The sequence below is a fragment of the Oryx dammah genome, unplaced genomic scaffold (assembly GCF_014754425.2).
Source record: "Oryx dammah isolate SB20612 unplaced genomic scaffold, SCBI_Odam_1.1 HiC_scaffold_22, whole genome shotgun sequence".
NCBI lineage: Eukaryota > Metazoa > Chordata > Mammalia > Artiodactyla > Bovidae > Oryx > Oryx dammah.
Genome location: NW_024070206.1, coordinates 60,710,500 through 60,735,570, shown reverse-complemented (window position 1 = coordinate 60,735,570; position 25,071 = coordinate 60,710,500). Strand labels below are relative to the sequence as shown.

The following is a 25,071-nucleotide window of genomic DNA, read 5'->3' as shown; positions in this document are numbered from 1 at the left end:
CACACGAAGCACACGCGACACGGGCCCCGTCACACGAAGCACACGCGACACGTGCCCCGTCACACGAAGCACACGCGACACGGGCCCTCTCACACGAAGCACACGCGACACGGGCCCTGTCACACGAAGCACACACGACACGGGCCCCGTCAGCACATGAAGCACACGCGACACGGGCCCTGTCACATGAAGCACACGCGACACGGGCCCCGTCGGCACACGAAGCACACGCGACACGGGCCCCGTCACATGAAGCACACGCGACACGGGCCCCGTCACACGAAGCACACGCGACACGGGCCCTGTCACACGAAGCACACGCGACACGGGGCCCGTCAGCACGTGCAGCACACGCGACTCAGTCCACTGGGGAAACATAAGTGTGCGCTTCCCTGGCATCAAGTTCGTGCACACAGTTGCCGTTGTCTGTAGAGTGCTCTCATCTTCTCAAGCCAGCACACGGTCCCTGAGGACCACTCGCCCCGCCCCACCCTCTACTCTCCATTTGTGAACCTGCACGCTAAGCTAAGCCCAGGCCCCCTGTGTGGGTGGAATCACTCAGTATTTGTCCTTTTAGAAAGGCTGTTTCACTCGGCAACGTGTCCTCGAGGTCCATCCGGTTGTTCCCGGTCAGCGCTCCTCCCTGTTGAGGCTGACTCAGAGCCCGTCGTGGGCAGGGACCTGCGTCCCTCCCTGCTCGTCCACGGAAGGGCGTTTGCGTTGAGTGCACCTCCCCACCGTGAGGAAGTTGCCGGCCTGAGCACGGGTGGGGATGCCCCTCGAGACCCTCCCTCTGGCCTCTGGGTGACTGGCCCCCTTGGGGGTCTCTGGCCCTCGTGCTCCAAGTCAGGCTCCTCCAGGGACCCGCAGCCCGTGCTTGCTCTGTTGATGGTGCTGCAGCGGCTGCTCTGGGCAGGTGCTACCAACGTCCCGGCAGCCGTGAGACCTTCCGGCCGGCGGCCAGAACTCGGTGGAGCTGGGAGGCAGAGGGGAGGCGATGGCAAGGCAGGGGACCCCAGGCTGGAGGCATTTCAGAGAGGACAAATGCCTGCCCTGATGCAGAGAACCAAGGTCTCTGGGGCCCAAGGACAAAGGGCACGGCTGCAGCCTGGTGGGCTCAGGCTGTTGAGGGGGACTTGGAAGGGACTCAGAAATGCCCCGGGTCTGTCATCCCCACTGGGAACGGCTCTGTAGCTGGGCCTGCCCACCTCTGTCCGCCCCCCACTGCTGCTCACTGTGGCCCTCATGCAGTGTCCTTCGGATCTGGCCACGTGGGGCCCCAAGCTGCCGGGTGGTCCCTCCTGGGCAGTGTGATGGGGGGCCCTGGACGTCCTGCGTCCCAGGGCCACAGCGGGCGGTCTGTAGCCAAGTGGCTCAATTGCCAGCCTGGTGGCTGTGGTTACCGAAATGCCTTCAGTGCCCCCCCTCCCCCCGCCGCCACCAAACTCCCCAGCTGGGTGTCCAGCCAGTGTCCACCTTCCCATTTCCTCCTGAGGACCCGGGTGGGCCCCCGGCTGAGGGCAGTGTGTCCTGCTGAGCATTAGGGTTGTGTGGTTGGGGTCTGCATCGCTGACCACACTGGGCGTCCTTCCCCCATAGAGGCTGCTCAGCCTCTGAGCGCCTCATCCAGATCTGACCAGCCTGAGCCCAGCCCCGTGGTCCAGAGGTCCCGGAGCCCCCCACCATGCCCTCTCCCCACCTGTCCGTCACCTGCCCCTCATGTGGGCATTCAGATGGGACAGGGTGGTAGCAGTCAGGATGTCCCAGCAATTGTGGGGGCGGAGACAACGGCCTGGAATGTGTGCCCGTGGGGGGGTACCTGTGGCGGACAGGAGAGTCTCGGCACCCAGGAGGCCCTGCTGGAGGAGGCGGCTACCTGCAGGGTCGTGGGGGCAGCCCTTCACGTCCTGGGAGGTCCCAGTGACAGGCTACTCTCCCAGAGGTGGTTAGTGGTGGCAGGGGGTGCAGGGCCAGACGGGGACCCCACAACCCCGCACCCAGCTCGGGCTCCAGGCGTGTGGGGACCTCAGGGCTTGTTGAGAACAGGTGAAGGGAGCAGTGGGAGGCTCCCTCTCCAGAGCCCCTGACATGCGCCCAGGGTCCTTGGCATTGGCACTATGACCCCTGAACTGAGCCAGGCCCATCCAGTCCTCTGGGCGTGGGCGCTGTACCCCCTGGCACTCCCAAAAGTGGGGCCAGAGCCTCCCCCAGGACCAGCCTGGCCCGGCGCTCTGGAGCCATGTTGGGGGCAAGTTCCTCTGCTCTGCTATTCCGGACATGGGGAGTTGCCCAGCTGGAGCGGGGGCCTCACGGGGCTCTGGGGCCAGGAGGCCATGTCCCAGCCAGTGAGGTGTCACCCCAGTAAGGGGAGTGGGCCTGAGGGTGCAGCTGCCTTCTGCTCCTGTTTGGTGAGAGCAGTAAGAAGCACAGTATCCCTTCTCCCTGGGCGAGACCGCAAAGTCATCATCATAACTGCAGCCTCCAGACACTCAGATGGACCACTCTCCTTGGCAGCAACAGTTAGGGCCACTCGGGACGAGGATGTTGGGGCTGAGTGGACGCCCCGCCAGCTTGCCCATGTGGATGGCACCCCCTGCAGTTGTGCCCAGAAGCCCTAGGAGGCTCCTGGAGCGACTGTCTTAACTGTGAGGCTCCCCCTGCTGCTCAGAAGTCTGGCTCCTCTCAGAGCTGGCTCCTCTCAGAGCCGGCTCTCTGGAAGCAGGTGACCGGGCCAGGTGCCGGGCAGGGGACATGAAGATGCAGTCTGGACCAGACACCCGGCCCCATCATAGAATCAGAGCCGCCTTGGCTCAGCCGGCTGGTCTCTGCACCTTCATGTCGCGAAGAGCCTGGGAGCCCTGAAGCGATGTTAGGTCACTTTGAACAAACAGCATCCAGGGTTCAGCGCAGCCGCCCGAGACCTTGGGACTTGGGCTCAGACCTGACAAGGCCGTCCTAGAGGGCTCCACCTGGTGACCCCCAGACACACAGGGGCCGCGGGGAGATGGCGGGGAGGGTGGAGCGCGCGGCCGCAGGCGGGCGGGGGTGGGGCCCAGCCCAGAACCAGGGGTGGACTGTGTCCTCGCTGTTGGAGGGTGCGCCTTGGGGCCCAGCTCCACAGGCTGCGTCTCAGGCAGCGTGGGTCGAGGGTCGTCATGGGCCTGCCTGGGAGGACCCCTCCAGCTCTGCTGGCCCCAGGCGCGGGTTGTGTGACTGGGACAGGAGCCTGGGGACCACTGCCTGGGGACCCAAGGCCCTGCCCCCGCACCTCCAGTTCCCTCCGTGCTTCACCCCCTGTCCTGCCTTTGCTTCACTTGCTGCTCAGAGGTTGTGTCCGCCCTTGGCTCTCCCTTGAGCCCTGACCGGCCACCCAGCTGATGGATGGACACAGCTCCAAGGGGCCTGAGCAGGGCTGGATGGACAAGCAGTGTGGGCCCAGCTCCCCTTGGGAGCTCTGGCCTCCTTGGAAGAAGCCACCGCGGCCCACGGCCCACGGCCCGCAGCCCCCAGCAGAGCGTCCTGTGACTAGGGCCAGAGTCCCACCCCAGCTCAGAGCCCGCCAGGCCCACGGTGGCCACTCGCCCAGTTGGCAGAAGGGACTGGGGGGTCGGGCAGGGACTTGGGGGCCCCTCCACACGCTGGCCTCCCTGAGCCGGGCGGGCCCCCGACCCTGAAGGCAGTGGGGCTGGGCTGTGGAAGGGGCTGGGGTCGGCCTTTCTCTGTGGCAGCCACAGAGCCCAGGCCTGGGAACTGGCTTGGAGAAGAGCAGGCAGGGTCTCTGGCTTTACAATCACATGGCTGTGAGACTCGGAAAGTTCTGCTTTTAGGAAAACGGTACACGACCTCGGTCCTCCTGGGCCCCAGAGTTCTGCCCACCCAGTCTCCCGGCCACCAGGCATAAGAGCAGGGGCCACGATGGGGTCATCCCGGGCGATCAGGAGGTGTCGCCCGCACTTTACCATGAAGGGGGCCCCGGTCCCCGTCCAGAGTGGATGCCGTGTGGACACAGGCCCGTGCCTGAAGGCGGCGAACACGCGGACAATCTAGCCCAGACCGCTGACTGACCGGCGAGCCCGGAAGTTGGGCCGCCGGCCTTGGCTGCATTCCTTAGTTTCTAGTGCCACCTGCTGGAGCCCCGCAGAATTACACCTGCTCTGCGTGCTCTGTTCATCTGGAGCCCAGCCAGGCCGCCGTCTGCAAGAGCTTGAGCAGGAAGGGCCCGCTGAGGGGCTCTGGGATGGCATCCTAGGGACGCAAACCAGTGCCACCTGCCTGTTGTGCGGCGCCCTTCCCGGCAGCTTGGGATGAGGCCCCCGCCCGGGACAGACGGACACCAGGCGTCCGGATTGGGGGTCAGAGCAGGGTTTAGCAGAAGTTGGGGAGCCAGCACAGTGCTTGTGTGGATGGCCAGCTTCCCCGAGTCTAAATGACTCCAGCAAAAAGGTCTTACAGGAGAACCTGCAGGGTGGACCCACCCAGCAGCAGTCGGGGCAGCCTCCCCGGGACCCCAGGGTCTGCCCGTTTGGGGGCCACAGGACTGTTTGCTGAGTGAGGAGCTGGGTGTGTGAAGGGCTTCCTACTGACGGCCTTTCCTGTGGGGACGCGGCCGGGGACCAGAGTAAGCAGCCGGGGGTCACTCGTCCTCCCTGGGATGCAACCTGGGCAGTGGCCACCCAGACGGGACTCAGAGCACGGCCTGGAGGAGGAAGCACTCTCCCACGGAAGCACCGTCGAGGGGCCCATAGACCGCCTGAGTGCCAGGAGCCAGGAGCAGCAACAGACACGGACAAACATCAGGACGGGGACAGCTGAACCAACAGCAGAGCCTCGGACACACGTCTGTGGCTGCCGTGGGCCTGGAGAGGCTGTGCGGGCGCCCGGGGCCGGGGTGCACCTGCGGGAAGTGTGGGGAGGGTGTGGCAGACACAGCCTGGACAGAATGGAGGCTTTATTCTGGTGAAGAAGGGCAACTCTCTGTTATGACATCAAAGAGTGAGCCTGAACGTTAGTTGGGAAGTTGCAGGATAGTAAATAAACTTTCATTTCAGTTCCCAGAACAGCAGAGAACCATGGTGTTTTACAGTAACAGGGCTCATATTCATGGAAACTCAAGCTGGTGCTACATGGAAATTAAACTCTGAAAAACAACAGAAAGGGGAGGAAGGGAAATCCAGCCCGATGAGGACAAGGGGGAAGTCCATGGTGCCTAGGCAGGATGTCCATGGCACCTGGCTGGGCCACCTGGGCCTCTCTGGCCTCACGGCCTCTCAGCAGCTGCAGTGCTCCGGACATCACAGCCACCAGCTGAAGGTGCGGGGAGGGGCTAGGAGGAGAGTTTGGAGTAGCTGGGCGGGGACAGCTTCCGCTTCAAGTACTTCAGGACATAGAGAGGGAGGCAGCTGACCACTGTGATGGCTGACACTTTCCACACGAAGGTCACAGTCGTGATAAAGGCAACGTCTGTGGGAGAGAAAGCCCAAACAGGTCTCAGGGTGCTGGGGTTGTGGCCCCCCTCCACCTGCACCCAGGTTACCACAAAGGTGGGCCTGGCAGAGCCTCGGGGTGCCTGTGAAGGCACCATTCTGCCTGCACCAGGTGAAGGGTTCCCAACAGGAGGCAGGAACCCCCCGTGTTCAGGGACAGATGCGTGCAATGCAGCCTGTGATGGGTTGGACCTTCTGGGCCCATCTGGAGTCAGCAGAACCATCTCTGCTAGCCTGCCCCCGACGGGTCCTGCTGACCTAGCGGACGTGCCAGGCTGACCTCCAGCCTGGCGGAGGTTAGGCTGGAGGTTAGGCTATCCTGATGCTGACAGGGAGAGCTGTGTGGGAACCTGGCCGGGCAGGTGGTCGCCTTCAGGACACGACAACCCTGCAGGCTGTGGGCAAAGCTGCCCGAAGAACCATGGATGGCGCGGGGCTCGGGAAGCAGAGCCCCGGTCTGCGCAGGGCTCATGGCGCCTGGGCAGTGTGGGCACGTCGTGAGCGCCCGGCTCAAGCACAGCAAACTGGAGGCCCAGCGCTGCGTGAGAGACAATGCGCATGTTTGTTGGGCATGCATGGCGCCAGCCGTGTCCCCTCTGACGAGTGCAGGACCTGGGCCCTGGGGGGTCAGGAGGCGCCTCTGCAGGTGGATCAGGACAGAGCATCACGGGGGAAGGGCCGGCGGCAAATGCCTCCCAGACGGGGGACGGGGCTCTCCTCAGTCAGGCGTCTCCAGTAACGGCGTCCAGCTGCCCGTCTATACTCTAGCTTCGCCCACTTAACAAAGCGCGGAAAGAACCAGCCAGCACCTATTCCCTGGGAACCACAGCTCCGCCCGGAGCTCTCTGTCCGCAGTTTCAGGTTCTGCCCTGAGCGTCCTGCCCTCTGTCCTCTGTGCTGCGTCCTGTCCTGTCCTGTCCTCTGCGCCGCGTCCTCTCCTCTGTCCTCTGTGCCCCATCCTGTCCTCTGCGTCCTGTCCTTCATGCACACAGAGGGAGTAGGGGGTGGGCGCGCGGGCCCTGCACTTTGAGCCCCTTCCCTGCAGCCTCAGCACTTCCAGCAGGAAGAGGACCAAGGAGAGTGCGCCCGTGGGGAGCCCGGCCCAGCTCTGGGCATCACTACAAGGAACTCCATCTCCCTGCAAAGTGAGCTGTGCGCTGCGGTCGGCGATCCGCACCGAACATCATGTCGCAGAAGTAACAAGAAAATCATGTGAAAACCAGGAAGAGACGGTTATTCAGCAAACAAATGCACAGCAACTTACCAAAATACTCATTGAGGAAAGCGAGTGAAGCCACGTAGCAGCCGAGGCTGAGCAGCTGGGCCACGACCATGAGCCAGTGCCAGGTCCTGACGGTCAGCGCCACCATCAGCAGCTCCGTGAGCACCAGCGCCGTGAAGGAGATGGCCACGACATGCACGAACTCAGACTCGAAGAGCACCAGCGCCCCGAACATGAGGATGCCGCCTGGGAGAGAGCACAGCCTTCCGCTCGGGCTGCCGGCTCCGTCACCGAGAGGCTGCTGCTAACGACTTCGACCGCGCCAACAGTCACGGGCCTGCACGGCTGGGGGGCTGAGCGGTGCCACACAGACACTCTGGACGGGCAGCGGTGCAGCAGCTGGGGAGGCCTGCCCCCCAGTTGGTGGTCACACCCTGGTGCCCCCTCCAGGGTCCAGCCACTGCCCACACGCTCCACGGCACCTGTTTATCTGGGACGCCATGAAGGCAGCTGGCTCCTTCTAACTACCGGGTCCAGATCTTGTCAAGTCCTGCCACCACGCCAAGAAAGCAAGCCACGGTGTGGGCTAGATGCTGTCATAAGGGCTGATTACATTTTTCAGAATTGTCATTTATTTAAAACCAGGTTGGTTTTTAGGTGACCTGGACCAGTAAGAAATGCCAGCCCACACTATACTGGGAAGGGGCCAGCTGCTCGGGATTGACTTGCGAGATAAACAGAAGGCGATCTTCAACTGTTGACAAAACGTGGAGCCTGAGAACTTTAACTGGCAGGCAGAGCGCCATTGCTAACAGAAGACAGGGCAGCTTCAGCCCAGGAGGAAGGGGTCCGTCTTACCTTGGTAAATGCTGATCAGAACCCAGACGAGGAAGGTCTTGAAGGATAAAGATCGCCCCTGGGGAGATGGGAGCAGCTCTGTCAATGGAGCAGCACGTGTGTCTCCCCGTGGCCGCGTGTGGGTAGCCTGTGAAGACTCCAGGCCCCCAGCCCACCCAGGTACCAACCCCGGCAGCTCCAGAGGGCGGGAGCCGGCCCCGCCCGAGGAAGACACTGACCCCGGGCCAGGGCTCCCACAGAAAGAGGATGCGCCCTCCTCACAAGCACAGTCTCACGTGGAGCACTGCAGCTCCCCCGCCTTGGGTCTAGTGGGCTGCACCTTGGTGAGGTCCTTGTACAGCTCCGGGTACAGCATGGCCATCTCCGGCTTCACATCCTGGTCCAGCACCAGCGAGAACACGGGGAACATGGTGTAGACGGTCGCGTACCTGGAGGAGAGCAGGGAGGTTACTCCGGGAGCACACCTCTTCTACCAGAGGCCAAAGGCAAACTCTAAACCAAACAAAAACAAGTTGGCAACAGAGCAGAACCTGTCCTAAAGCACTGGAGCAATGCCTACAAGCCACATTGCTCACAGGCAGTGGAATCCAAAGTTTCAGTTTTAATTAAAGCTTTTTAATTGAAACTTTGAGACTGCTGCAGATGTCAGAGCAGTTATCACAGAGAACCCAGACAGACCCTGAGGAGCCGTTAGCCAGCTCCCCCCAGTGGCCGCATCTCCAGGACTGCAGCCAGCCTCAGGCTGGGAGGCCACAGGGGGCCCTGGAGCCCGCCTCGAGTCTCCCTCAGCCCCGCCGACCCTTTGGCGCCTGTTCTCCATGCCACAACTGTTGTTGCCTGACGGAGACAGGCTGGCATCACACAGCAGGTGCCGGTGTCTGGCCTCTCGCTCAGCTGGTCCCTGGCCCCTGGCTCTGGGCAGGGCCGTTCCACACTCCCTTCTCTGCAGTGCGTCTGTGGCAGCCCGTTTCTGGTTATTACTAATACAAATAAAGTGGCTAAAGACTGCACAGGGTTTTTTGTTCTGTAAAGGTAAGCTTGACTCATTTCTGACGGGGATGCTGGCTGGGGCCGGAGATCCAGGGGTGCAAGCAGCTGTGTGCTTCGTTTTAGCAGAAGTCGCTGAACTTGCCACAGTGCCCAACCCGCTGCCTCGGGTCCATTGCCTCGCAACCCAAGCCTTCGTCCCTGGGCTGCAGGGACATAACTCAGTGGATCTCCTGAGTTAGCTGCTGGGGGTGGGGGCTTTGCAGGACCGCGCTAAATAGAGGAGGGGTCTTCCTGTGGCGATGGGTACTCGGAGGTGAGGGCTATTGGGCTGTAGGTTTACTCTGTCTCTGGGCTGCTTTCCCACTGTGTGCTCCTGCCGGGAGCTGTAGAGGCCCAGGAGCCCCCTTCTTGCCAACACCTAACGAGGCCTGTGGTCTTAACTCAGCTGCGCTCCCCCAGGAGGCCTCCCGGTGGCTGTCCCAGGATGTCAGGCCCGTCCCAGCGCTGTCTGCCCTTCGTGTCTTTGCCGCTAACTTCACGTCCTGCTAGGAAGAACCGTGTCCGGCCAGGAGGGTGCGGGCCCCAGGAAGGGGCGGCCCTGCTCAGATGCAGTGTGGCTTCCCCAGGCAAACAACTTCTAAGGAGAACAGGTGATAGCGGGATCACTGGGGGACAGATGGAGAGGGGCCGCCTCCCACGCTCACGGGTGTGACCGTCCTGACTCTGACCATGCGGGAAGCGCTCCGGCTACGGCCCCCCAGGTTCCCGGGGACCCGTCCTCCCGACGTGCAGCTGCTGCGCGTGCTGGACGGTCCACTTACCCGACCATGAGGAAGCCCTGGTACAGAGGCACCGAAGCGAAGTAGAAGACGGAGGAGAACACGGCCTGGAAGAAAAGAGCAGTGACGCAGATGAGGCACCCGAGGAGCCTGGCAGGCGGGGGCGGCGGGGCGGAACAGGGTGGGGCTGGAGGCGGGGATTGTGGATTGGGGTGGGGCTGGGACGGGATTGGGGGCTGGGACTGGAGGCGGGGATTGGGGTGGGGATGGTGGATTGGGGCGGGATTGGGGGGCAGGGCTGGGGCTGGAGGTGGGGACTGGGGGCGGGGATAGTGAATTGGGGTGGGGCTGGGGCTGGAGGTGGGGACTGGGGGCGGGGACGGTGAATTGGGGTGGGGCTGGGGCGGGATTGGGGGTGGGGCTGGGGCGGGATTGGGGGCGGGGCTGGAGCTGGAGGCGGGGGTTGGGGGCGCGGGGCTGGGGGCAGGGCGGGGCGCACCTGCATCGTGGAGATGATGAGGCCCCGGTGCATGACGAACTGGCCGAGCGCCGCCGAGCGCTTGTAGCTGCTGCGCCCGTGCACCATGAGCAGGCGGCCGACGTGCTTGAACCGTGTGATGGAGAAGTCAGCTGCCAGCGAGGCCTGCCGCCCCTCCTGCAAAGGCGGGCGGGGTGCTCAGGACCGGCCGAATCCACCGGGGAGCGACACGCTGCTGGGGACGGGCCTGCGGGGCGCGTCTGACCCACAGCTCCCCGGAGCACAGAGCGGGCGGCACTGTGCGGGCCCCCTGCCCAAGGGAGCCCACTCTCGGCTGAGGAGCGGCTGCTGCCCCCAGGACCTCGGGAGGGTTCAGCTCCAGCACTGTGGGTGTCCCAGCATATAAGCAGGAACCTTGGGCGTCTGCAAGCCAGTCCTTGCAACCTGTCGCCTCAGCTAGAGCCGCTGACCCACGCCCCACCACAAGCAGCTGCAGGTTCAGCTGTGACCAGACACCCGTCTGTGGGCCCAGGAAGCAGAGGGGCCGGGATCCCGTGCATGCCCCACCTCTCTGGGTGTTTTCACGTGAGCTCAGAGGGCAGACTGGCCAGGGAACCGGGTCGTGGCAGGTTGTGACTGTCCCCACCTGGCCTTCAGGGAGCTGCTCCCGCAGGGCGGTGGGCCCCGCCTTGCCCCCTCCCCGCCATATGCTGTAGCCGCCCAGAGCAGGTGCGGGGCGGGGGCGGGGACAAGCCTGGCCGCACCTTCCCCTCGATGCCGATCCCGCAGTCGGCCGCCTGGATCATGCTCACGTCGTTCCCTCCGTCACCTGAGGCAGGGAACAGGGTGTGAGGCGGACGCTTGCAGGGCCCGCCTCCCTCGCTGACAGCAGACAGGGGTCTGGGCCCCGGGTGTCATGCCGGTGGAGTCCAGCCAGTGGGGAGGCGCGGCATGCGTCCCGCTGCATGATGGGGACGCTCACCGATGGCACAGGTGCGTCGGCCTGTGTGTTGCTGCAGCAGCTTGACGATGTGGGCCTTCTGGGTAGGCGAGCAGCGGCAGCAGACCACGGCTGGGCACTGGCAGGCCAGCTCCACGAACTCATGCTCGTAGTACTTCAGGCAGACCTGGAGGAGGAGTGGGGCCCGGGTTCACCACCACAGACAGACAGGACGCACAGCCCCAGGCCAGGGCTCCCAGGCGGCCTCTGGCCAGCCCGCCCCCTCGGCCCCGCTGGAAAGACCCTAGCCTCTGGCCACATGGAACACTCTGACCCCCAGCTCCCCATCTCGGCTGGGAAAGTAAAGGTCCCCCAAAGCTGCCTAAAGGCTGCACAGCCCCATGGCCGAGCTGGACACCCCGAGTCATGGCCGTGGCTCTGCTGTCCAGGCCCAGTGGTCCTGTGCAGTTCTGCGGGGGCCGCTGAGCAGATTCCGGAGGTGAAGAGCCCAGCACCGTGGGTGGCAGGCTCTGTGACCACGGCCGCCAGCCCCTCCCGGATCCACAGGGAGAGCTGGAAACGCGGCACCACCCGCAGGCACAGAGGGCGCGGCCATCTCTGCTGCTCCCCCGGGGAAGTGTGGGTACTGCCCACGCGCTGACAGGCTGGCCTCAGCGTCCCACTGACAAAGGCTGGGTCACAAGAGGACCCACCACTCCGCCCAGACTCCTAGAAAACATGTGAGAACCGTTGGCAAACTGCAGAACGCGTGGGTGTCCGGTGCCCCCTTGTTTGGGTAACTGTGGCCGCCAGGCCCAGGAGCAGAGTGAGCAGAGGGGACCGGACAGAGGGGATGGCCCAGACATCCACGAGCCGCCCACCCCAAGCTGGGGTCTCCAGGAGCACAGGATCTCCCGGGTCCCGGGCCACTGCTGGATGTCTGTGTGTGGATGAATTTAGATCACGATGTGGGTACCAGAGCCAGGACTCCACGGTGGCCACGCTGCTAACACGGAGCAAGCTCCAGGCGCCCAGAGAGGGACTGAGGGACTGAGGGAGCCGGCAGCAGAGCAGAGGCGAGAGCCGTGTAGGCCAGACTCTCACTGCAGCACAGTGGCCGCTTCTCAGGGCCCACCCCTCACAGGGCTGCATGCGGCCTGCCGAGAGCAGGGACCCAGAAACAGTGCTGATGAGCAAGGCAGCCTGGCAGGTACACCTGCGGAAGCCCACAGGCCGCCAGACAGACAGGTCTAGGGGCAGGACGAGCCTCACCTCCAGGGAGGAGGGCAGACAGACAGACAGGCCTAGGGGCAGGACGAGCCTCACTTCCAGGGAGAAGGACAGACAGACAGGTCTAGGGGCAGGGCGCGGCCTCACCTCCAGGGGAAAGGACAGACAGACAGGTCTGGGGCAAGACGAGCCTCGCCTCCAGGGAGGAGGACAGACAGACAGACAGGTCTGGGCAGGGCGCGCCTCACCTCCAGGGAGGAGGACAGACAGACAGACAGGTCTGGGCAGGGCACGCCTCACCTCCAGGGAGGAGAAGAGACAGACAGACAGGTCTGGGCAGGGTGAGCCTCACCTCCAGGGAGGACAGACAGACAAGACAGGCCTGGGCAGGACGAGCCTCACCTCCAGGGAGGAGGACAGACACACACAGGCCTGGGCAGGACGCACCTCACCTCCAGGGAGGAGGACAGACACACACAGGCCTGGGCAGGACGCGCCTCACTTCCAGGGAGGAGGACAGACACACACAGATCTGGGGCAGGGCACGCCTCACCTCCAGGGCGTCCCCGGGAATGACCAGCGCACAGTCATGTTTCCTTCGGAATGCGTTCAGCTCCAGGTGGGCCTCTCCGCGGCTGGTCACCTCCACGAAAGGGGGGAAAGGCCCAGTTAGCATGATGGAGCTCCAGACACAGGAAACGCTGTAACAAACTTCTTCCCAATTTCTTCTGCAGTGCTGGCAGTAAACACCTACTTATTTAATACCATTGTTTCCCTATTTGTGGCAACTCAGAGCGGGAGATGCACTGGGAAGTGCAGGGCAAGTACTGTAACTGCAGTAAGATGAGGTGAGCGAAGAGGAGCACACGTGGGTGAGAGCGCGGCAGCCCCCGAGTGCTCAGGAGCACACGCGGGTGAGAGAGTGTGGCAGCCCCGCCACTGCGAGCGCTCAGGAGCACGCGGGTGAGAGAGCGTGGCAGTCTCCACCCCCGCGAGAGCTCAGGAGCACACGCGTGAGAGAGCGTGGCAGTCTCCACCCCCGCGAGAGCTCAGGAGCACACGCGTGAGTGTGGCAGCCCCCGCCCCCGCCATGGCTGGATGCCCGTGAGCGCTCAGGAGCACACGCGTGTGAAAGAGCATGGCAGCCCCCACCCCCGTGAGCGCTCAGGAGCACACGCGTGTGAATGAGCATGGCAGCCCCCGCCCCCCGTGAGCGCTCAGGAGCACACACGGGTGAGAGCGCAGCAGCCCCCGAGCGTTCAGGAGCACATGCGGGTGAGAGCGCTCAGCAGCACAAGCAAGTGAGCACATGGCGGCCATGAATGGACAGTCTACACTCTCGGGGTTGGGTGGTCCGCTGGGTCTGAGGAGGCCAAGCAGGGGGTGGGGGACGGAAGGACCATTTACAGACGCCTCATTCATAACAAGGTGAGTGAGCAAAACGCTTGCTTTGTGTTTCGGTCATGAGTTTCAACTTCTTGTAATTCAGGCCAACTAAGTATCTGGAGGATTAAACGATGTAAAATTGAGCCATAATCTCAAAATATCATTAATTTTAGGATGCAAACATTTCAGAAGCCAACACACCAGTTTTTGTCATTCTTTCTGTGGAGATTTTATGGGGCATAAAATAAATGATATATTATAGGACTAAAATAAAGTTTCATGTGTTTCAAATCCCAGACTCATCTTTAAGTAGGTAGTTTTTATTGTGGAGATTTTATTTGTGGGGCTATAACACTGAAAAGTCAACAAAAATTGATCTGAAGTTTTATCAGAATCATTAATAATTTAATTGCAAATAGTAGTCTGCAGGGCCTAATTTGCGATTCTGATGCTTCGAGATAAACGACATTTACATGTAAATTATATTCAAATCACTATTTCTGTAGGTGTAAGCGCTTCATTTGGAAGACAGATACACACCATGTCTGCTCAGCCACCATCAATCAAGACCCAAGAAACTTTTATTTCTTGTTTGAATCAAATTTCACCATAACTAATAGATACAGTAAACACATTAATTTAGATCATTTCTATTAATTTCCTTTGATCTAATTAAGGGAACATTTAATCTGAAGATGGCAGCAGATTAAAACATGTCTACTTTGCATTTACAGCTTGTCTCACAAAAGCGGCCTCTGGACCGCATATAATGTGTGTGACTAAGAGACAGACATTATTATTTCTTGGCTGTGCCACACACCTTGTGGGATCTTAGTTTCCAGGCCAGGGGTTGAACCCAAGGCCTTGGCAGAGAAAGCACCAAGTCCTAACTACTGGACCACTAGGGAACTGTAATTTTTTAAATCACTACACACTTTTATAAATCAAATGGAAAGTGATGGCAGTATGTCTGTTTTAAAATAAATATTTAGTTGTTAATAATTCTAATAGTACTACAGGAAATACTCTTGAATGTATATCTTGTTTCACTCTATCAAAAGCAGCTTTTGATCACATTAACATATGTAACTAATAGAAATCTGTTTTTAACATTTATAAATTGAGCAAGGAAATTATTTCTCTTACATTCTCACAAAACCAGTAAATTTTAATTCAAAACATTTAAAGTTCAAAGGGACGTGGATGTACACTTACCGGCCTGAAAACATGCGTGTCCTGCGTTCGAGACACCAGGTGAGAACTCTTGGCGATGCACGTGGCAGTCTCCAGCTTGTCACCTGTCAGCATCCATATCTAGGAGACAGTCCCAGTGCGTGAGCCCCAGCTCTGTCACGTGCTCACTTCTTTAAGTCTCTATCCTTGGACAGACATCTGCATCTACAACGTCACTATTCACAACAGCCAAAACATGAGGTGAGGCAAGAGTCCACGGACGGACGGTGGAGAAACCCAGTGTGGTCCCTCCATACAGGGCAGGCGGTTCCGACACCTACTATAATGGGGGCGAACCTCGAGGACACTGTGCTAAGTGGAACAAACCAGTTGCCAAGGGAAACACTGCCTGACCGTGCCTAAAGGCAGTCCCTAGAGTCAGACTCAGAGAGACCAAGTGGACCGGCAGGTGTTGGGGCTGCGGGAGGGAGAGCTGGCAGCCCAGGGGGCAGTTTCAGCTTGAGACTGGCGAGTGAAGGCAGGTGGCGGCTGCACGGCAGTGTAAGTGTGCCTAGTGTCACCGCTCTGTGCACAGGAGACTGTAAAGATGGAACGAAAACGTCTCAGACGATGTGCTAACAGAAACACAAGAGCAGAGTAACGTTCAGATGCGGCGGCTGGAGCTGGGGCAGGCGAAGGACTGGGGCGGGAGCCTCGTGGCCAAGGACCACAGGGCTAAGGGTCTGCAGGGCTCAGGACCCGAGATTCCTGTGTGAGCTCTCAGTTGAAAGCTGGGGTTCAAGATGGGGAGACGGGCAGTAGCTAAGCCAGAAATTGTTTATGTCAAATAAGGCATGTTGAACAAGACCATGAAAAATAAAGATCTAGCCCATTTATTATTGCAGTTATTTTATTTAACTTTTGCTGCACCCTGTGGCTTGTGGTATCTCAGTTCCCCAACTAGGGACTAAACTTGGGCCATGGAAGCCCAGAATCCTAACCACTAGGCGACCAAGGAACTCCTGAGACCACTCTTACTTATAAATATCACACACATTCATGTATTAGTGTGTAAATCTCCCTAGCCTGAAAAGCAAAATCTTTATACATAATGGAATGGTTTATACCTACTTCCTGTAACATCAGTGGTTTCTATCATCTGAATTTTTCAGGCGTTTTATGTATCATACACAAGCATGAGTTTTGGGGCACAGGACACAAACTTACATGTATACTGGCTCTCTGCTCAGTGGCTCCTTTCAGTGTCTGAGGATTTGTGTGTTTTTATTTCCGCTACACATTTAGATTGACTTTACTGAGCCTAGATCTAAGATCATGACACCTCATTGTACCAGGTTTGGAAACAAGCCACAGAACAAGAAGCCCCGCTCCCGACAGTCCAGTGACATGGCCCACGAGCACTGTGGCTCAGGCTCAGAGGACTGGCCGGAACCGCGTCCTTCCACGGGGCGGGACGAAGGAGTCTGCGTCTGCAGATGGGAAAAGGGGAGGAACCAAGGCAGAACCTCACCGAGCCCTTCTCCAGCGCTCAGGGAGCAGCTACTGCAGACACCCACACCTCTACAGGGGACGCGTGCGCTGCCCCGCTTGCTGACCACCCAGGAGGACACCCGAGAGCTGGACTGGGCGGAGCTCAGGAAGAAACATGGTGAACGGGCAGGCTGTCCGCTCTAACCCGTCTCGTGTCTCCAACCAATTTCCTGGCCAGACGGGCTGAGGTTGGCTCAGCGCTTGGAGTCCGAGCCGCTCTCCAATTCTGACTCCCACTTGGACAGCAGCTCGGACCTGCGCCCCTCAGTGGGCGGGGAATCTCCTGTGTTCCTCTGTGCTGTCATGGCGCCCTCATCCAGGTGTGCCAAGGGCATTGTTATCTGAAGCTGGCACAGCTTTGTGTCCTGACATTTCCCCCTAGTTTGCTCTCTAGTCCAGCAAGACACAAGTGTTTCTTTTCAGTAAAATTCTCAAAAGTAGAGAGCCTGTTCTGAGACAGCATGTTTCTTGCCCCCGGATAACTGCACTTCAGCTTCAGTGAGAGCACAGAAGGCAAGAAAACAAACTAAAACTTACACCCAAAGCCCTTGTCTCCCCAGACCCGAAGAGGACAAACTGCTGGGAAGCCAGCCGGTCTGTGCGTCAGTAGACAGCATCATGCAGTTTATGGGAAACCCTCAAAGTGGGTACAGGCTGCGGTGCGGGCAGCTTGGGCCAGGCCAGGGGGCAACTGGCCTGCCCTGGGAGTGCCTGCAAGCTGGGGGAGGCGTGGAACCGCCCGAACCTCTAAGGATGGACGTCCAGCTGTGGACACAGAGGTTTCCCGATGTGCTGGTTTCTTCTTCGAGGGTCATGCAGAGACCTCTGCTTACAGACACTTCCACGCTCCGTCTTATTTGAGTTCCAAGGGACACCCCCAGGGGACGGGGTACCTGCTCTCAGGGGACTACCCTTGGGGGACGGGGTACCGAGTTCCAGGGGACCACCTCTGGGGGGCGGGGTACCTGGTTCAGGGGACCACTCCTGGGCCCTACCTTGATGCCAGCATTGCGCAGCATTTCCAGGGTGGGCCTCACGTCCGCCTGCAGCTGGTCCTCCACGCCTGTCAGGCACAGCAGCTCCATCTCCCGCTCCAGGCTCTCCACCACTGCGGCCACCTTGAGCGTCCGGTCGTGGAGGCTCAACTTGGCCTGGTTGTAGCGGCTCTGGGGATGACAGTGGTGCCGTGAGTCACGCTGGACCGACAGGCCGGACACCCTGCCCGCCCAGTGACAGTGGCCCCAGGGGAGCTGCCCGCTCACCTCGAAGTCCTGGTACTGCTCCTCCGTGAGTGCCCTCTTGGCCACCACGAGCGTGCGCAGGCCTTCGCGGGCCATGTTCCCACACTGGGAGAGCACAGGCAGGTCACAGGCTGGCCACGGGCTCGGCACCCCCACCACGGTCACTACCACCGCCTTTCCTGGGAGTGGGCAGCGGAGGACCATCACAGAAGAAACCGCCCCCAGCGCCGCCAGCGCAGTCCACGGAGGAGGTGCTGGAGGGTAGGCCTCACGCCATCGCCCTTGCCACCGCTCAAGGGCAAGTGTTGGTGGTTTTGTTTTTCAAGTTTGGGGAAAAAGTTTATAACCAAAATTCCACTCGAGTGCTTCCCTGACACAGAACAGCCCCTGTAAACTCAGGCTCCAAGAACCTGCGGGCTTTTGAATAAACCAGAAGGCCCTCAGACAACGACAGTACTACAACAAAGATGCGGGCGGGGGTCGAAAGATGTGTCCACAGAAGAAACTACAATGTTGGAAATAAACGCATAAAGGATTTTTAATAAAGTTATCTTTGTGAAAAACAATCTGACATTATCTGTCTGTTGCAAGACATTTATTGATTTGACCTCATAAAGCTAAATAAATTAAACAAGGATTTTATAATTAATTGCACATCATTATGACCAAAACTAATTTTTATGGCATTTTACTAGGTCTTCAGGGAGTTTAATTTATTCATGTCCCTGATTAAATCCAGTGCCTGAAGGAGCTATTGATTCATATTGCCAATACCGTCATGGACGTGGGTTGTGGTCCCTGGACTGACAGACCAACTCCAGGCGTGCAGTGGGGGCGGGGCGCACTGGACCCTGGCAACAACAGGCACAGTGTGGGGGGTCGTGCCCATGGGTCCAGGGGGTTAGTTCTCCTCTGAATCTAACTTCTTATTAACACATAAATGTGAACAACAAGTACCAGTCATACTTGTTTAGGGAGAATTTGATGAAAATATAGGATTGGTTATATCTAGGTCTTACTTTCCATTTTTAAAGTGAATCTTATGTACAAATTAGAATTAGATTAAAATTCTAACTAAAATCTTGTAATAATTTAGGTTACAAAATAAGTATCAGGTTAAAATATAACTCTGGATATAAAGACAATATTATTTCAGGTTTTTTAGTGACTGATTAGTGATGCTTTCTATTTCTTCACCAACATAAAATAGTCTTCATAAGGACCCGCCTGCATATATCCACGTATATTCACACGAAACCCCAAACGCTAGCTGTTCACACAGCAAATGCGTGTTGTATCACCAGCTCTCCCACCTCTTCTGCTCTACGGGCTGACTGGTGTCCGGCAGAAACCGGAGCCTCGGTTCACCCAGTGACCCCAGTGAGTGCCCACAGCTCACGCCCTGCGCTGCGTCAAGAGCCCGCGGACGCCAGCAAGCGCGTACCTCCTCCTCCAGCCAGTCGTTGTACTGCACGATGGAGGCCATGGCCACGTCGGCGCCCTTCATGTAGAACGTGATCTCTGCCGTGGCCTCATCCTGCAACGAGAGACGCCTGCTGGGGCCAGGCTGCCCAGATGGGACAGCCCGAGACAGCAGCCCCCAAGAGCGCCTCTCTCCGGGCGGGCTGCTCAAACACCCGCTCCGCAGGGCCGCGTCCTCCCTGGGCACCCAGGCCGATCGCAGCCGAGGCCACGACGGCAGCTCGCGAGGTGCTGTGCTGAGGCTTCTGAAGTAAAACCTGTACACACACACGTGCCTGGGACTGCATGGTAAATCCTCTCAAATTTTCATAGTTTGAGCTTCTAGTTTAGCCAACATCCAAGATGTATGTGTGGTATTTGCTACAAAAATTTGACAGCAACTTCACGGTCATAAGTCAGTCTTCAGGTAAACTCTTCAGCGGTTACTGCAGTGGAAAACAAAGCAGCTCGAGCTGATTTCAAAACTCACCAGTAACCTCTTATACTCACTCCGCCTTAGTTGTCATGACCACTGGGGCATAAGCTATCAGCCTGAGCTTTGGGACAAGCATAAAGCCCTGCAGGGAGCCTCAGCAGCCCCGCAGTGAGCAGAGCCGACCCTGGCCGGGGAGGGGCGGGCGTACCCTGACGATGACCCCCATGCGCTTGCTCTCCGACGTGAAGGGGAAGGTCTGCAGGATGCAGAAGGTGAGGATCTGGCCGCTGGGGGTCCGCAGCTGCATGGATGTGAGGTCTCTGCTGACCAGCGTGAGGCCGACGCTCTCTGTCCACTGCACCAGGGCCACCTGCAGGGGACCAGCGAGGTGTGAGGCTCCCTGTGGGGGACCGGCGAGGTGTGAGGCCACCGCTCCTTGCGGGGGGAGGGCGTCAGGCCAGCGTCAGCGAGCTCGCTGAGACGCCACCAGGAGGCAAGGCTGGCCCTGCTTGTTCTGAGGCCTTTCTAGGGGACCCTGGCCGCTCCAGGGTCCAAGAGCATGTGAACGTGACAGAGTGAGTCACCGTGGAGCTGGAATTAGAACCCGCCTTCCCCGGATTTCCAACATGTTACTAGGGTACTAGAGAAGGCCGGGCCCTAACAAGATGCTATGAGGCTACAGAACTATAATTTAGAGCACCAGTGATGTTCCCCAAATCACAGCATTCAAAAGGGACACACGGGCATCAGGAGAGGCACGTCAAGGGGGACAAGTCAACTACCCCATAGCCCCATGCAAGCGAGAACGGAAAGTGAAACTCCGTACACGTTCCTACACAACCTCTTTGTATCTGCACGTGATCCAGACCCCGAGGTTCGCCTTCAGCATACGCAGTGAAAGGTTACCATTACATCCTGACCTATAAATTGTATCTTCCTGTGAACACCCTATCATCTCCTTGGGCCCGCTGCAGTCAAGATGCAAGTTTCTATATTTGGTGACTCACATCTGTTTATTATTTAGCTTATGCTTGGTTTCACAACCCCTTGGAGGTAGCATTTATCACAAAAAATCAGTTGGGCTTCTGCTACCTAGCCTAGCATCCGTGTAGCTGTTCTTAGTGAGCATTCTGTGGTTTAACTGTCTGTTGCCAACAGAAGGAAAAGTGTTCAGAATGTCAATGGTATAGACACTTTAGCATAAACACTTTAGTTACTGTTCTGATGTCAGTTGCTTAGCGCTGGGCAGAACTCTCTCTGATAAAATAACATTTCTGAGCAGGCTGTAAACAAACAGCCACAGAGGATGGACAGGAACGCACAGGACTCCTTGCCATGTGCTCAGCACCCTAGCCACCACCACCTGTGGGCACACGCACAGGGCCGTGGGGCCTGTGAGGGCAGAGGGTCTCCCTGGCTCTGAGCTTCACCACCCTGCCTTGGCGTGCCTCGGGGCTGCAGTCAGCCTCGCAGAGTCCAGGCCACGCTCTCTGTTCATCTAAAGTAAACTAGTGCTGTTCTTTTTAGACGGATTTGAGGAGTAACTTCACATCCAGAGGTGTGACATGTAGCAGTTAAAGGAAGGAAAATTTCTAAAGTTCTGACAGTTTGACTGTATTTTCTTCCTAAAGATGATTAAGCAATTAATACACACATGCTGTTTGAGAGCATAATGTCTCCTAACTCAGAATGAAAGGCATCAGCCAAGGGTGGGGGAGGCTCTTCACATGACTCCAGCAGTCAGGAGGGGAGGCTCTGCCAGCCACGCCCGCCCCCGGGGGCACCGCACAGACTGGGGAGCAGCGGTCCACTCAGACCTGTGGCAGAAACGACCGCCCGGTTACGGAGCTGGACAACAGCGAAGGGGTCTACGACAGCCTCGGGGCAGACGCTGGATGCCCGCTGTGTTCAGGGCGCCACCCCCAGTGACCAGCACCACAGACACCTCTTGAGCCAAGGAGAAGCAGTCTCTTCTTCAGGGTGATTGAACAGTGGGAAGCTCAATGGGGCACTGATGACAGGAGGGAACACTGGAGCCCTGCCTGAGCGCTGGCTTGTGAGGCAGGCTTCTGGGTCCTGGAAGAGACGGGGGTGAAGAGCTCGTCCAGCATAATCTGGGCTTTGAGAGTAAAAACCCAGTTTTCACCCTAGAAGTCACTAGTTCATGGTTAGCCACTTCTTCACAAGCAAAATGTCATTGCTCGAAAGAAGCACCCAGGCTGCTTTATGGTTCCATACAGCCAGCGTTTGCACCTGTTTGTGGTGGCACAGGTGTTCAAATTTTTTGCCTCTGTTTAAACTCGGTGGTTGTTTTCTCATGATGAGTTTTTCGGGTTCTTTCTCTGTACTGGTTACTGGTCATTCATCAGGTATGTATTTTGCAAACACATCCTACAAGTCTGTGGCTTGTCTTCGTTTTCATAACAATGTTTCTCAAAGAATATAGGATTTTTAAATCAAAGTCTAATTTAACAGTTTTTTCCTTTTACAATTTGCACTGTTTGTGACCCACAAAATCATTGCCTAACTCAAACCGACAAAGATTTTCCTATACGTTTTCTTTTAGAAATTTTATACTTTTGGTTTTTCATTTAGGTCTATGGCCAATCTGAGTTAATTTTTAGAATAGTGAGACATACTAGTTCAGGCTCTGTTTTGCAAATGGCTGTTCAAATGTTCTGCGCCCCATTTATTCTGATCATCTTTTCTGTAACGATTTCCATGGCACCTTTATAAAAAATCAGCTGACATCTTAGTAACAGAAAGTCTTCAAATCCATGTGTACATTTCTCACATATACTGTCCTCAAGTTTTCTTCACTGTCTTACTTTCCAGCATACAAATGCTGTACATATTGTTAGACCTATCCTTAAACATGTCATAGTTTTCTGTGTGTGTGCTCTAGAAATGGTACATTAAAAAATTTCAATTTCTAATTGCTCATTGCTGGTATATACAAATAGGAGTAATTCTTGTATACGGATATCATAACATAAAACTTTGGTAAACTCACTTATTAAGTCTTAGGAGAAAGTTAAACTTTCAGCAGAGCTTTTGGGATTTTCTACGAAGACAATCACATTATCTATTGAAAAAAGGGAGAGAGTTTTGTTTCTTCCTTTTTTCTGGTCTACCGAGGTTTTATGTAGTTCTTACACTCCATTTTGCTAATCTGTATGTTTCCTGAACATGGATACTAGAGGTTTTAAAAAGTATTAGCATTTGGGTTGTTTTAATATTCTCTTTTAAAAATTTAAGCTCACCTGTCTATTACACACTCTTCATAGGCATAATTTTAGGTGTGTATGCTTAGTTTGCATTCACTGTTTTGTATTATTTACTATTTTTGCCAAGTTTTTCCATTTTATTTAATTTTCAAAGGATCAGCTTTTGAATTTACTGCTTATTCAATCATTATTTTTATGTTCTCCTTTACCTTTTCTTTCTCCTACTTTCCTTTGGTTTTGCCTTCTTCTTAAACATTTTGGTCGGATACCAGCTTCATTTGCTCCCCTTCTTTCTGTCAGTGCAGTGCTGGTTTGATGCGCAAGGCTCTACCCAGCATGTCTGCTGGCTGAGGTGGGGTTCCCAACTGCTGACTGCTCCCATGAGGGGTGCCTGGGTGGAGCTGCTTGGGGTGCACGACCACGGCCTTGGCTCCTCCTGGGCTGTCACCCTCACGTCGGGTCACACCACTACTGTGTGGTGTTTCTAAGGGGACACTCGCAGAAAGAGAGCCACTGGGCCAGGCAGGGGCCAGGTGTGTGGCCTCACAGAGAAGCGGTGCAGGGGTGGCTGGAGCAGCTGCTGCCCCTTCCTGCTCCCTCTGGGTGCTGTCAGTGATGGAAGAGACCATGTAAGGATGACTGCTTCTCTAACTTGGCTTTTAGACATTTCTAACAATGTGATTATTGAAAATAATATGAAGGTCAAAATAATTAAAATGTAAGTGTGAAAAATACGTATTTAAATGGGAGCTTGAGCTAAATCTCATCCACAAGCCAGTTAGTAACATGCTTGGGCAATCACTGTTACAGGCAATTTGTTTATGCTCTCACACTTCTCCATGCTAGGTAGCCAGTGTGGGACAGATTTTGTTATTAATTTTCCCTGTAATTCCATTATTCAGCAACGTCTGTGCTGTCGTTCTTGAAAGATTAGGAGAAGTTTCCTTTACCATATTAGCATATTAGCATCTGCATAGCCACCAGCTACACTCCAGGGACACCTTTCCTACCGTGCACCTTATAAATCACTGTTTGATCACTGATACACCTTCATTTTCAATTGTGGTACTCCATCACTGCTATAATTTGATAGAATTATGAACAAAATGTGCAAGCTGACCACCTGGAACAGCTGCCAGTCAATACTCAGGGCAGGCTGTGCAGTTTGTGTTCTGTCCTGCTCCTGAGGGCCATGGAGGGGGACTCACGCCACAGACAGGGAGCTGCTCCCCATAAACATGCTGACCCAACACCGTAGTTAGCCCTGCTTCAATAAGCACACACAATAAAACGGGTGTAAAGTTATAGCACGCAGCATACACTGGAGTAAATCAGAAGCAATGCTATTAGGGACGGTCATTCTTTTGTTTGTAAATAATCCACTTGTGGTTTGTCATAAATTTCAGCAGATTCCTGCACAGACACGTCCACATGAACAAAAGTATCCATATCCTGAAATAATAGTTAAGACAGAACTTACAGAGGTGAAGGGGAAAATGTTACTAACAGCAGGAGATTCGCAGGTCTAAGTCACTGGAAATCTCAGCCTATCCATCATTTGAGCCGGGCTGACTGGGGTCTTGGGTTTGCGCTGTGCTGGCCTTGCTCACTGGAGGTGATGGCCTGGTGCCCGAGGTGCTGCCTCTGAGCTGACTTGGTGGCGCCCGTTGGTGACACTGGCTTGGTCTCAGCTTCCACAGCTGCACTGGACACAGTGCTTACCAGGGCTGGGTTTTAACTTTGTCCAGGAATTTCCAGGAACATTTGTCTGCTAAGCTGGAGTTTGCTATGCTGAGGCTGTACTGGCAAAGTGACAGGCAAGCGAAACTTTCTACTCTCTTGGAGAAAATGAAATATTGATCACTTATCATAAGAAACAGCAACTGAAGCCTAAGTAGGCTGCAGGTCCTGAATACGAAATCACTCCTGCTCTGAGAGCCCAGCCCCCGCTACACGTGACAGCTTCCAGCACGCTCGTCACTGTAGGTGTGCAGGGACCGTGCCTCGGACAGCCTCTCATGGCTTGAAGGCGACCCCCAGACGCCATTCCTGGGGCAGGAGAGAAGCATCTGCGCACGCGCTTAGGTGAGTCAGAAGGCGCTCCCTTCTCAGGAAGATGAACGCCAGGAACTGCTGCACTGTGAGAGACTCAGAAGCCAGTACATTCTACAATAAGTCCCACTTTCTGAAGCTAAGATGACACAGGAGCCTAAGCAAATAGGGATTATAAGAGTGAGTATGGTGTTGACGTGAGTATACGAAGCCGGTTAAGCCTCCTAAATGATAAGGTTGCTTATTAACTGCACACATGCTGACAGGTCAAGGCTGAGGGCAAGGAGAGAACATCAACTAAGCCATTTCCCTGAAAAAAGCTCCAGGGTGCAATATTCTACCACTTTATTCAATAAAAAATGCTTTTAAAACAGTACTTTGGTGATTGGGAAACAATGCTATCATCTGTCAACCTAACTGCAGCAAAGTTCAATAAGCGAAATAATGAACCGTTTTGATGATTTTCCCTGGGCTTCAGGGACCTGCAAACCCGGCATCCACAAAGTGCTTTAAATACTATGATGAAGTCAAGTCTTTTCATTCTCAGATTTGAAATATGGATTA

The 25,071-nt window shown here is 56.5% G+C and overlaps 1 protein-coding gene and 1 long non-coding RNA gene across 4 annotated transcripts in view; one reads left to right on the top strand and one right to left on the bottom strand.

The window, feature by feature from the left end:
• Window positions 1–870: 870 nt before the first annotated feature.
• Window positions 871–25,071, top strand: LOC120880954. Its single transcript, XR_005725166.1, has 3 exons — window positions 871–884; window positions 2,328–2,335; window positions 19,722–25,071. It is a non-coding gene; the product is annotated as an uncharacterized LOC120880954 (long non-coding RNA).
• ATP9B (ATPase phospholipid transporting 9B (putative)) overlaps window positions 4,932–25,071 on the bottom strand; it is a 163,639-nt gene continuing 143,499 nt past the window's right edge. For 2 of the 3 annotated variants that reach the window (XM_040264381.1, XM_040264383.1), the window contains 14 exons: window positions 19,437–19,598; window positions 18,776–18,868; window positions 17,353–17,436; window positions 17,086–17,256; window positions 14,582–14,680; window positions 12,534–12,623; window positions 10,793–10,937; window positions 10,575–10,639; window positions 9,832–9,987; window positions 9,375–9,439; window positions 7,883–7,991; window positions 7,564–7,621; window positions 6,748–6,951; window positions 4,932–5,460 (listed from right to left, as the gene is read on the bottom strand). In XM_040264381.1, coding sequence (XP_040120315.1) covers window positions 5,324–5,460; window positions 6,748–6,951; window positions 7,564–7,621; window positions 7,883–7,991; window positions 9,375–9,439; window positions 9,832–9,987; window positions 10,575–10,639; window positions 10,793–10,937; window positions 12,534–12,623; window positions 14,582–14,680; window positions 17,086–17,256; window positions 17,353–17,436; window positions 18,776–18,868; window positions 19,437–19,598 — 1,638 coding nt within the window. In that variant the 3' untranslated portion in view covers window positions 4,932–5,323. The remainder of the gene's footprint in view (window positions 5,461–6,747; window positions 6,952–7,563; window positions 7,622–7,882; window positions 7,992–9,374; window positions 9,440–9,831; window positions 9,988–10,574; window positions 10,640–10,792; window positions 10,938–12,533; window positions 12,624–14,581; window positions 14,681–17,085; window positions 17,257–17,352; window positions 17,437–18,775; window positions 18,869–19,436; window positions 19,599–25,071) is intronic. The other variant, XM_040264382.1, reaches the window with a different exon arrangement.